The sequence below is a fragment of the Physeter macrocephalus genome, unplaced genomic scaffold, assembly GCF_002837175.3.
Source record: "Physeter macrocephalus isolate SW-GA unplaced genomic scaffold, ASM283717v5 random_80, whole genome shotgun sequence".
Classification (NCBI taxonomy): domain Eukaryota; kingdom Metazoa; phylum Chordata; class Mammalia; order Artiodactyla; family Physeteridae; genus Physeter; species Physeter macrocephalus.
In genome coordinates, this window is record NW_021145366.1 from 66,365 (window position 1) to 79,182 (window position 12,818).

At 53.3% G+C, this 12,818-nt stretch overlaps 1 protein-coding gene across 1 annotated transcript; it reads left to right on the top strand.

Moving 5' to 3' along the window:
* Nucleotides 1–933: 933 nt before the first annotated feature.
* Nucleotides 934–3,481, top strand: GPR84 (G protein-coupled receptor 84). Its single transcript, XM_007125707.4, has 2 exons — nucleotides 934–1,388; nucleotides 2,070–3,481. The coding sequence occupies exon 2, from the start codon at nucleotides 2,078–2,080 to the stop codon at nucleotides 3,266–3,268; it is 1,191 nt and encodes a 396-aa protein (XP_007125769.2). The 5' UTR covers nucleotides 934–1,388; nucleotides 2,070–2,077; the 3' UTR covers nucleotides 3,269–3,481.
* Nucleotides 3,482–12,818: the final 9,337 nt, after the last annotated feature.

Below are 12,818 nucleotides of genomic sequence, written 5' to 3' on the forward strand. Positions count from 1 at the left end.
CCTGTTCCCTTTATCTAGAATGTCCTTCTACTTATCCACCCAAAAAACTCCTGTTCATCACTCACAATCCAGTTCAGGTGTCTCTCTGTGAACCTTTTCCTGATCCCCTCCTTGGCAGTTCGCTCCTTTTCTCTAAGTCTCTGATGTACTTCACAGAAGGGTCGGCAAACTTTTTCTTAAAGGGCCAGATAGCAAATATTTCAGGTTGTATTGGCCAAGAGGTAAAATTGAGGGTATTATGTAGGTACCTACACAGGTAACCTTTTTTTTTTTTTTTTTTTTTTTTTTTTTTTTTTTTTTTTGCAGTACGCGGGCCTCGCATTGTTGTGGACTCTCCCGTTGCGGAGTACAGGCTCGGGACGCGCAGGCTCAGCGGCCATGGCTCACGGGCCCAGCCTCTCCGCGGCATGTGGGATCTTCCCGGACCGGGGCACGAACCCGCGTCCCCTGCATCGGCAGGCGGACTCTCAACCACTGCGCCACCAGGGAAGCCCCATAGGTAACCATTTTAAAATGAAAGAAAACATTCTTGGCCCATGGCCCATATGAAAATAGATAGTGGGCCAGATTTGGCCCAAAGGTCAAACTGTGCTGACCCCTGCTTCAGAGGACCAATTAGGCATTTATATATTTACATATCTGTCTCCTCCCCTAGACTACTCACAAGGCCATGCATCATCCCCAGGGTCTAGCTCAGAGTCCAATGCATAGTAGACACTCAATACGTTTTTGGTGAGTGAATGGATGAATGAACCAATGATTGGGAGCCTGAGGCCCTGTGGGGCGGAAAGGCAGAATCCTAGATGCTTCATTTCCCACCTTTCTTCATTTGAATCCTTTTTCAGATGTGAACCATCTCCAAGTTCTGGAGAGAGGGAAGGCAGTGTTCTCCCAAAACAAACCCAAGGCTTCTGGGGTGCCTAGAGTTGCTCCTAGAACTTGGTCTTGTCCTTTGGCCCCTTGAGAAGTGGTCCAGATACTCTGATGCTCTGTCTCCCTGTCCCAACAATTCTCGGCAATGATCTTACAGGTGTCCTGACGTGCAAAGAGAGGAAGGAAACAGATCTTGGGTTTCAGGAAGGAGAACTGAAGGAGTGATAGGCTTTGGGGTAAGTAGCAGGGAAATTTCAACAGAGAAGCCTAGATTTCACTAGCTAACGCAAAGTGAGTAGGACCAGAGGCAAGGGAGGAAGCAAGGGAGGAAGTAGCTGAGGTTGTGTAACTGGGGAGTTTCTTGTTCTTTCAGTTTAGTATAATAGGAGACAGGAGAGCAGAGCACCTCGTGAAGCCTGACTGCTCTGAAGCCTGACTGCCCACCAGAAAGGACTGCTCTTTGAGTGAGTTGGACGTCTTCCATTGGAGAGAGATTTGAAGGCTGGGAGACTCAGGTGAGTACTTTGGTGGTGGGTGTACTTTTACGTTCTCCGTCTCCTCATCTCCCAGGTGGTAAAAACAGAAAAAACTGAGGCCTGGGACTACAGACAGAGGGGACTATCCTCCTGAATACAGAGGAGAGGGGACTCCTGGGTGGTCTTAAGGGACAGGGAAAGAGTTAGAAAGGTCGGAGGGTGCTGGGGTTACTGAGAGTATCTGAATGGATATTGAAAAGTCTGGGAGTTTGGAGTGGACAGAAATTAAAGTTAGATAAAAATTAGGGAAAATCTTTGAAAATGGGAAAGGAAGGGGTTGGGGATCTTGGGATGAAGAGGCCTGGGAATGGCTCAGGAGGCTGGTGAGATCCTGGAGTGGTTCAGGTGTTCAGGAGCCCAGAGTTATTCAAGAGATCTAGGGACTTCCCTGGTGGTCCAGTGGCTAAGACTCCGCGCTCCCAATGCAGCGGGCCCAGGTTCGATCCCTGGTCAGGGAACTAGATCCCACATGCTGCGACTAAGATTTCGCATGCCGCAACTAAAGATCCCGCACGCCACAACAAAGTTTCCTGCGTACTGCAACTAAGACCCAGAGCAGTCAAATAAATAAATAAATAAAATTTATTTTTAAAAAGAGCAAGATCTAAGTTCAAGGTCAGGTTCTGACTCCCCCTCTTCCCCCCACCCCACCCCTTTCAGCCTCCATCATGTGGAACACCTCTGATGCCAACTTCTCCTGCTACCATGAGTCTGTGCTGGGCTATCGTTACGTGGCAGTTAGCTGGGGCGTGGTGGTGGCCGTGACGGGCACCGTGGGCAACGTGCTCACCCTGCTGGCCTTGGCCATCCAGCCCAAGCTCCGTACCCGCTTCAACCTGCTCATCGCCAACCTCACAGTGGCCGATCTGCTCTACTGCACCCTTCTCCAGCCCTTCTCTGTGGACACCTACCTCCACCTGCACTGGCGCACTGGTGCCACCTTCTGCAGGGTCTTTGGGCTCCTCCTTTTTGCGTCCAACTCTGTCTCCATCCTCACCCTCTGCCTCATCGCCCTGGGACGCTACCTCCTCATTGCCCACCCGAAGCTCTTTCCCCATATTTTCAGTGCCAAGGGCATCGTGCTAGCACTGGTGAGCACCTGGGCGGTGGGTGTGGCCAGCTTTGCTCCCCTCTGGCCAATCTATATCTTGGTGCCCGTAGTCTGCACCTGCAGCTTTGATCGCATTCGAGGCCGGCCCTATACCACCATCCTCATGGGCATCTACTTTGTGGTTGGGCTCAGCAGTGTCGGCGTCTTCTATTGCCTCATCCACCGCCAGGTGAAGCGAGCAGCACGGGCGCTGGATCAGTACAAGCTGCGCCAGGCGAGCATCCACTCCAATCACATGGCTGGGACAGATGAGGCCATGCCTGGTCGTTTCCAGGAGCTGGACAGTGGGCTGGCATCAGGAGGGCACAGCGAGGGGATTTCATCTGAGCCAGTCAGTGCTGCCACCACCCAGACCCTGGAAGGGGACTCATCAGCAGTGGGGGACCAGAGCAACAGCAAGGCAGCTAAGCAAATGGCAGAGAAAAGCCCTCCAGGAGAGCCTGCCAAAGCCAGGACAACTAAAAGAGACCAGAGAGCTCAGGACTCTCCGTCAGAGTTTGGGAAGGTGACTCGGATGTGTTTTGCTGTGTTCCTCTGCTTCTCCCTGAGCTACATCCCTTTCCTGCTGCTCAACATCCTGGATGCCAAGGTCCGGGCTCCCCGGGTTGTCCACATGCTTGCTGCCAACCTCACCTGGCTCAATGGTTGTATCAACCCTGTGCTCTATGCAGCCATGAACCGCCAATTCCGCCAAGCCTATCGCTCCCTCCTAAAACGAGGGCCCCAGAGTTTTCATAGGTTCCATTAGAACTATGTCCCCAGTCACCAGAATCTGGAAATGTCTCCTCCAGAACTAAGGTGGCCAGTTGGTATGAGAGTAGATGAAAGACCTTTGAGAATTTCCACAGACAACCTCTCCCCAAGCCCCAAACCAGGCCTCTCCATCCCTCGCTCAACATTTCAGCCCTAGGCTGCTCAAGGTGCATTATTAATTATTAATAAACAAAATCCATCCTTTTCACATTCAGGTGTGATCTTTGGGGAAGAAGGAAATAGGCCAGGGTTGGTTTGCAGCTGGAACTTAACAGTTGAGGGTTTGGGGGGACCTAGGTCAGAGCAGGGAGGGGCAGGAAGCAGAAGGCCCAGGACACAGCCTTCAGCTGAGGGGTTTCCAGGTATAAAACATGTGAGTTGGTTTAAGAGGATTAGCCTGCCTTTTGTTTAACTTCCCAGAAATGGCCCCCACCTCTAACTACTGCTGCCAGGATCCCCCATCACTGCAAACAGGTTTTTTCAGCTCAAAAAAGTTTTGAAATCTGGCTTTGATAGCCCCTCCAGTGAGTCCAGCCTCCTGGCCCTCGCCCTATCCAAAGAGAATGGTCACGGGGAAGAACTCCTCGCTCTGTGGAAATGGAGCTGAGCTTAGCTGAGGCAATGGCAGAAGGGTGTTCTAGCTGCCCTAGCAAGGTCACGCTTGTTGGAGCTAATTCACCTGGGTCCTGGCCCCTCCCTTCCCCCAGACTTGCTCTTGTCATCCTGGATTACGAAAGCCGAACAGAGACTCTAGTTAAGAGGGCTCAGGGGGCTTCCCTGGTGGTGCAGTGGTTAAGAATCCGCCTTCCAGTGCAGGGGACACGGGTTCGAGCCCTGGTCCGAGAAGATCCCACATGCCACGGAGCAACTAAGCCCGTGTGCCACAACTACTGAGCCTGCGCTCTAGAGCCCGCGAGCCACAACTACTGAGCCCGTGTGCCACAACTACTGAAGCTCGCGCGCCTAGAACTCGTGCTCCACAAGAGAAGCCACCGCAATAAGAAGCCCGCACACCACAGCAAAGAGTAGCCCCCGCTCACCGCAACTAGAGAAAGCTGCGTGCAGCAACAAAGACCCAATGCAGCCAAAAATAAATAATAAATAATTTTTTTTTTTTTTTAAAGGAGGCTCAGGAGCCAGGCTGAGGGGAGAGCATATCATTCCCTTCCTCCAGTGTAACTGACATCCTGTCACCCATGTGCTCGCGAATGCACATGCACGAATTTAAAGCACCTGTGGCCACCAGGTGACGCTGGTTCTCTGTTTCCTTTCTGGCTTCCCTGTTGAGGACAGAAGGTGTCAGTAAGACTGGGAGTCCAGAGATATCACCACCCTCCTGGCTAGCAGGGGTGGAGACCCAGGAATCCGCACCCCTCCCTTTTCCCCAAAGCTTAGGAAGAAAAGTGAAGAATTAGACACTTACTTTTCATGAGATACTTATTGTCTACCTGGTTGGGCTGGGGGGAGCAGGGTGGGCACTGGGGATAGAATGTGAGAGTCATGTTGATGGTGACACTGCTCTGGCTGCGTGCCGTCCCTTCCCTGCCCCCAAGTCCATAGTTTGAGAGAACAAAGTCCAGAGAGATTAAGACAAGGGCAGAAAGCAGCATAGTCAGGGTGGACAGATTGATACCCTCACATTCAACACACTTCCAGGGCCCAGGAATCCTGCCTTCTAATGAGGAACATGTGCTTCAGAGTGTCCTCCTCCCACAAAAATCACAGCAGCCTATACTGAGTCAAATTCAGGTGACTAAGGCAGGGGTCCAGACAGGTGGGGTGAACAGCAGAACCGATAAAGAACATCAGCCTGGGAGTGTAGGGACCACGGCTCCCATCAAGGCTCTCTGATAATTAGTTCTGTGAACTGGAGCAGGACCCTGGATCATTCTGGACCTCAGGTTTTATCATCTGTACAAAGATGGGGGTGGGGTGCACTCTTATCATCTGCCTTGTGCTGTCCTAAATCCTGTAAATATATTATTTTGTGTAATCCTTACAAAATTTACCAAAAGGTATCTATTATAATCTCTTGCTTACAAATGAAAAAAAAAATGAAGCACAAATCGGGTAATCAACTTGTCTGAAGTCCAAGGGCTAGTAAGTGATATGATCATGATTTGAGGGCCGAAAGTCTGACTTTAGTACCAGCCCACATGTCTAACCACTATAGGACAGCAGCTTTTTAATAACTAGAATCAAGTGACCAGATGATCCCTAAAAATCCTTCCTGCTCAGACCTTCTAAGATTCTGAAAGTTGAGAGTTCTCTGAAGGGTTGTAAAAGGCTTCACTTTTCATATTCCTTGAAGGCGATTCAAAAGCTTTGGCAAGTAGAAAGGAGCAGCAATAGGGATTGAGGTTAGACACCAGGAGGGACTTCCCAATCATCAGTCGCTGGGAAAAAAATGACTCAGGGAACACGGAAGGAAACCCTGGAGTCTGAGACCAGAGAGGACAGATCATAGCGAGAAAGAAACGCCCTCCTCTCTCACCCTCCACAGCCCACACACCCATACCCCACCCCTAATCTCGATAGGCGCTGAATGAGGGAAAAGAAGAGGAAGATGATCTCTCAGGCTTTTTCTCTCTTGCGGGTGTGCACGGCGCGCGTGTCCCTCGTGGTGCGGAGCTCACGCGTGTCTCGGGGAAGTCTATGCATTTGTCTTGGGGAAGTGGGTCACGGGGGCCCTCCTGAGGGTGTCAGTGTCTGTCTCTCTTTTCTCTTTATCTCTGTCAGTCTCGGGCTCTATCGCGGACTTTCTGACGCTATCTCTCAAGGCTTCTCTTTGTTTCTCTCCATCTGTCCTTCTCTCCTGTAGGCTGTCTTCAGCGTTTGTACCTCCGTTATCGCCTTTTTTCTCCCGAGCTTGTTCTCTCCCGCCTGCCCCCCGCCCGCTCTCCCCGCGCCCCCTCCCCAGTCCCCCACCCCAGCCGCTGTCGCTCGTCCGCACACTCTCTCTCTTTTGCTGTCTCTTACAGGCAGATTTATGGTCAGCCCGGGGCCTTTCATTGGCCAAGCGCTGACAGGACTTGATTTAACGCCGCCTCTCATTGGCTGAGCTTGACAGACCGATTTACGAGTCACTCTGTCATTGGCCAAAATGCCTTGGCCCTGATTTATGGCTCGCTGGCGGAGGAGAGAGGGGGGCGCCGCTGGGGAATGAGGTTGCCCCACCCCTCTGCACCGCTTCCGTCTTCCTATCCCCTGCTTTTTCCTCCCCTTGCTCTCCCTCCCTTCAAGGAACCGCGCCCCCTCTACCTGTTCCTCAAGCCCTCTCCTCCTCTTTCATGCATTGGGAGGGGAAAATGGGGCGTGGTGGTGGTAGGAACTGAAACAGACGAGGAGGTCTAAAGGGTAAACAGGAGCTGAGGAATCTGAGGGGTAGGATGGGGTAGAGTAGGGAGAGAAGAGGAGATTGGAGAGGGAGAGAATCCTGAGCTGAAGAGCGAAGGGGAAACTGAGGGGGCGAAGGGGGTGACCGAGGAATAGGAAGGCTGAGGAGAAAAGGAAGACTGAGGGAGAGACTTCCCTGAGGAGAAGACGGGAGAGACTGAAAAGAAAGGGCGTGTATGAGGAGGGCAAATGGGCAGAAGCGGGGAGCTCCGGGCACGGAGAGAGACTTTTCAAACCTCACTATCCAGACCGAATAAGAGACGGAAATTTCCTCTTCAGACAACGGTTCTGAAAAGGGGGAGACTTGGAGGAGCAAACACGTAGAGAAAAGCGCAGCAGAGAGGGGCGAGGGGCGCAGGAAAGAACTAGAAGGTAATAGCAAGAAAAGAGAGAGGGAGAAGGATGGGAAACATGGAGAAGACAGAAGAACTGAGTTTGGTTTTTATTTGGGGGCGTGAGAAAAGGCTAATCCCTAGAGGAACGATTGAGAGCCACAAGTCCTCCTCCTCCTCTCAGTGAAGACCCATAGGCGTCTGCCCGGGGACAAGTCAGACACCGCCCCCAGGAGATGTTCCACTTCCTCAAGGCTGCAGTAGGCTCCCCTTCCCTACACCTCACTCCTCCCGCTTGCCCACCTCCCCAGTTAAATTTATGAGTTCAGGGCTGGCCTTCAGGAATTAGGAATATTTATGCTTCTTTGAGAGTGAGGTTTGGAAGGTGATATAAATAAGGGGCCATGGAGAGGCTGCAGCGCTGGGCTCCTATTTTTAGCACGGACGCTTTCCCAAGGCCCCCACCCACCAGTTCCCTCTCATCCTGAGCCAGAGAAAGGAGCACTGAGTGAGGTGGGGAATGGCTTTCAGATATCAGAAAGGGCCTTTGACTATCCTGGAGAGCCCCTCAGAGGACTGCAGAGCTTTGCAGCAGAAAGGATTGAAGGCAGATGGGGGAGGAACTTTACAATCATCCTGGCATTCTTAGCACCCCTCCTCGAGTGCAGCTACAGCATTTCTGCAGAAGACGGAGAGAAATGGGGAGAAGCCAGTTTCCCCTCTGCCCCCCTAAACTCAGTTGCTGAGGAATAAGGGAGAGGAGCCAGGAAATTCAGAGGCAGGTTTCTCTGGCTTGTCACCTCGCTCACTGGGAGAGGAAGATTTGAAATCCTCCACCACCCCACAGACCACAGCCTGGGTCCCTGGGAAAGGAGGCTGGGAATGCAGGGCTCAGGGCATCTCCTAGGAATCTAAGCCCCCAACCTGTCCACCCCCACTGCTGGCTGGGAATTAAAAACAGCCAGTAGTTCACGATACCCCTGGGCCTCCAGGAAATGAGGGAGGGAGAGAGGATCTGTCCTGTGGATCCACATGACTTCTCCAGCCCTCAGCTCCAGGAGCCGTGTCTGTGACTCCCAGCCCAACCAGAGGGCTTGCTCTGGCTTGGGGAGGTGGTGAACAAAGGGGGTCCATGATATAGGGGGACCTAAAGAGAACAGAGAGAGGTGGGGAAGAGCTGCCCCCTCCGTCCACACGCACACTGTGCCTCCCATCCACTGTGGCCTTAGCAAGGATGGCCACAGCACACACGCTGGACTGTGCTGCCTGGAGTGGGAGAAGGGAGGGAGAGAAAGGTCTAGACTGGCCCTTTAAGAGCCACTTAGGGTCAGAGAGCCTGGGCTACAGAGAGGGGAAGGAGCTGATGTCAGAAGACGGATGGGCAGCAAGATGGGGATGGATGCTAATGGGGGAGTTAAAGCTAAGTACCCAGACACGCAGAGGGCAGAACTGCAGATCTGTCTTCCTCATCCTCGCCCCGCTCCCCAAACCAGGGCTGTAAATCTGCCTTCTCAACTGGGGGAAGAGGGAGCATCGAGGAAAAACGAGATGCTCACTTCTCCCTTTTCCTGTTTTTGTTCCTTACCCTGTGCAAATCCCCAGCCCACCCCCAGTTCTTTTGTCCTCTCCCAGTGTCTCCTCCCAACCCATGAATGCTTCCCACTGAAATTGCCAGTTTTTGGCTTTCCATCAAGAATTGAGGGAATGGTTTCAGCTTGCAGAAGAGTTTAAAAAGAAACCACGAGAAGGTCTCCCTCATCAGCCCCTGGGTAGGAATGGGTTGGTGGGATTGTGGTGAGAGGCTGATAGACGGCAAGCTCCCAGTTGCCTCGGTTTCTCTTCCCTCCATCCTCTTTTCACTTGGAGGTAACTTGAGCAGCCTTCTCCTGGGACAGTAGGGTGAAGGCGGCAAGCAGGATGTTGGGTGCCAGGAGCTGGAAGGGGTGCAGCTTCAGAGTTGGGTTTGCGGAGGCCCCTGACACACTGAGATTCTGGAGGGGTAGTGGGCCTCCAGGGGTGGCTTGGGAAGCTGCAGGAGCTGTCCACTGAAAGATATATGGTCTGGTTTCTCGGAAACTCCTGGATCGTACCGTTCCCTCTCCTTGAGCACACACCCTGCCTGCTGAGTAGAGACAGTTTCGGGCCAATAATCTATTTACTGTAAAGGGAGGGTCCAGCAGTTGGAGGTCTCAGGGAGGAAGACCTACTTTTTTTTTTAAAATCCAATCTGAAGTGTTTTGTTGTTTTTTTTTAAATAAATAAATGTATTTATTTATTTACGGCTCTGTTAGGTCTTCGTTGCTGCACACGGGCTTTCTCTAGTTGCGGTGAGCGGGGGCTACTTTTCGTCGCTGTGCGCAGGCTTCTCGTTGTCGTGGCTTCTCTTGTTGCGGAGCACGGGCTATAGGCGCGCAGGCTTCAGTAGTTGTGGCACTTGGGCTCCGTAGTTGTGGCTCGCGGGCTCTAGAGCACAGGCTCAGTAGTTGTGGCACACGGGCTTAGTTGCTCCGCGGCATGTGGGATCTTCCCGGACCAGGGCTCGAACCCGGGTCTCCCGCATTGGCAGGCAGATTTCTTAACCACTGCGCCACCAGGGAAGCCCGAGGAAGGCCTTCTCAAAGGGGCTGGAGCTAGTAACCCTTGGGGAATTCCATTTCCCTCTCTGCTTCCAGGTGAGACAGTATCTTCCATCTTGCAGGACCCACAATCACCTTTATCTCCCTCTTTCTTGGCAATCCGGGCCTGTTCTGGAGAAGTCCTTCTAGATTAGGGGAAGTTCATCTCGTTTCGCCTGTTGCAGGGCTAAACCTGAACTCCTTTCTAGTCCTGGAAATAACTGGCACGTGATTCTACCTGGTTTCCAAATCCTCCCCAGTATCCACAAGAGAATGACCCTAAGGCACCAATCTCATCTCTTCCCTCCGCCCAGGTTTTCCTTCAGAGGCCTAAAGCCACCTCGAGGCCATCGTCTCTGTTTCCTCAGTCTTCAGGGACAAAGGAGAGAGCAAGGTTATAGTGGGAAGGGGCGGGGGGTGAGGGTTGTGAGCAGGAGCCATTGGAACCCAGGCTTCCTGCCTCCCAGCATCTGGCCAAGCACTCCCTTCCATCCAGGGAGGTCAGCCATTGCCCTCAGCCCTGGTCTTGGGGAAGCTTCTCTATCCCGGTGATAAATCCTGTCTTTGTCTTCCCTCCAACCCAGGCCCCAGGCGGCTGGGGGTCAGAGGCTGGGGGAGGGGTCAGTGTGGAGGAGGGAGAGATACGAGGAGAGTGGGAGGAGAAGACGGACAGGAGCAGCTGGTGAGCAGGCATGGGGGTGGGCAGTGAGGGGATGGGGCCTCTTGATGCTGCAGATCCTGACTGCACATTCCAGCAGGCCTGCATTCCAAGTGAAAAAGCCAGGATTCCTTGAAATCCTGGAAATACCTTGGGGATGGCCCCTGGAGCATCAGGAATACTGGGGTGGGGGGTTGGTATGGGGTGCCTCAAGGAAGTAGGCTGCTGAAAGAAATGGGAGAATGAGAATATTGTGGGGATCATCTCTATCCCCACCAGACACCCCTCCACGCCTGTGCCCTGCATGCACGTGCACAGACGGACAGACTGACACACACACACATGCGCACACACGCAAGATTTCTGGGCCAGCAGTGTGAGGGGGCCCGGGAGGGCCAGCCTGCCCCTCGCCCGGCCCCTCTCCAACTGCCTTCTCTTGCTTTGACTTTCCTGTCTCCACCTCTCCATTCTTTCTCTCTGCTCCCAGCCTTGCTCTCTTTGTGTGGGTTTCTCTCACTCTTCCAGTTTGCTATGCTGGCTTTCTGCTAACCCTCAGCCCCTGCCCTCCTTGTCTCTCAGTCACTTTTTCTCTTTCCATCTTCCTGTCCCACTCCTCCCACCTCTCCTACTTCCTTGCGCTCTCCATCGGCCTGTCCGGCCTCTGCTGCTCTTCAGCCCAGCCATCCTCTAGCCCACTGCCACCCCAGAGCCCTCTGTCTGGCCCGGGGGGGACAGGCAGATTGCAAAGAGGGATGGCAAGGAGAAATGAGTGACTCTGAATGAGTCTCTGCTTTGATGGGAGGTCTGGGATCATACTGTGTTATGACATGGGATGGATGGAGGTGGGGGAGGCCAGGTGACTGTGAGACAAGTTCGACAAATTGAGGAGCGTGAAATGGGAGGGAAGAGAGATTGATAGAGAGAAGACACAGAAGGACAAACACTAAAGAGAGACGGGTAAGGACTAAGGGTTCCCTTTAAGTGTGTGTTTTGGGTCAGTCTGAAGGGGAGGAGCTGAGGGGCGTCTACTGAGTCATACTGAAACACAGATCCAGAGACAAGATCTGGAGACCCAGCCAGAGAAACACAGATGCGATGTCCACCAGGCAGCCAAACAATTCGAGCTCTCTCGCCTACCTGGGAAGGTCTCACAGACCTCTCTCTCCTCTGCAGATAGTCCTGGAGAGCCAGTTCCCTCTCCACTCACCTCCTCCTCCCCTACCCCCTCCCTGCCCCACCAGTGAGAATGACATCAGCTCTGGCTGCCACTGTCCTCAGCCCTGCTGATGTACTCTCCCATGGGTGAAACAGAGGCCAATCACCTCTGCCCCACCCATTCATTCTCCAGTCCAGGAGCTGGGGCTTACACAAGCCAGCACCCCGGGGTGGGAGTGGGAGGAGGCTGTACCAGGAAAAAAGGGGGGGGCGTGGGCACCAGGGGGAGGGAGAGGAACTGGAGAGGGGTACTCTGGAAGAGGGGCTGCAGCACTAAATCACTCTGTTGAGGGGGCTCCCTCTCTGCTCAGTCGGGTGGGGAGATGATAGACATTTGGGGAGGAGGGAGAGAAGAATGGGAAATCGCCACATCTGGCAGGCAGGTGTCTGGCACTATTCAGGCTGTAGGCACTTTCCCAGCCAAAGGGGAGGAAGGGGGATGGGGGAGGAGGGGTTCCCAGGATCCCCTGGGGAAGAGGGAAAGGCTCACAAACAGAGACAGAGGCCCAGAATCAGACAGAAAGAGACCAAGGGAGGGAGACAGTCAGACCCTACTCCCCAGTCTCTGCTTCAGTCAGGGCTGGGAATGGGTTTGCTCACAGCCCTGAAAGGGAATTGTTGGCCAGAGGACTGGGCAGGCCAGGGAACTAGAGTTCCATTCCTAGTGGGGAACGGAGAAGGCAGGAAAAGTTCAAACCAGGCCAGGCTGGGGAAACAAGCTCAGAGAATTCCAAGTCTGAGAACTGGATAGAACACCATTCTCCACACCTGTCACTGATCAGCAGCCCTCGCCTCTCAAACTGACACAGCCCACCCCGCAGCAGGGTCAATGCTGGCTGATGAGTAGGAAGATTAGGACAGCGATCTTAATTACTGAACACTGCTTTTCCTCCACCTCAGCGGGGGGCAAAGACAAAAATCCCTAGCCCTCATCCAGCCCCCTGTACCCCAACTCTCAATGCAGGACTGCAGGGTGCTATACCCAAGCATTTTTCTTTTTCTATCTGCTGAGGGTGACCCTGGGCCCAGTGGCCCCACAGTTGCTGAACTGAATTGCTAGGTTCTCAAAGAGCAGGCAAGACTGGACAACTGTAGGTTTCATGCCTTGATGCTGGAGAGGCTTCCCGCTCTGGTTGCCTTTCTTCCCTCATCCTTTCCTAGCCAAGGTCCTAATGCAGTCTCTCTTGCCTAACCCCAGAATTACAGGCCTATCTCACGAGCAGTAGAGGTGACGGAGACCCTTCAGATTGCAGTGCAGAGAAGGGCTCCCCACGCTCCCCCTCTGCTTCAAATCCTGCAGAGGAAGGGGTAAAGAAAACCAAAGCATTC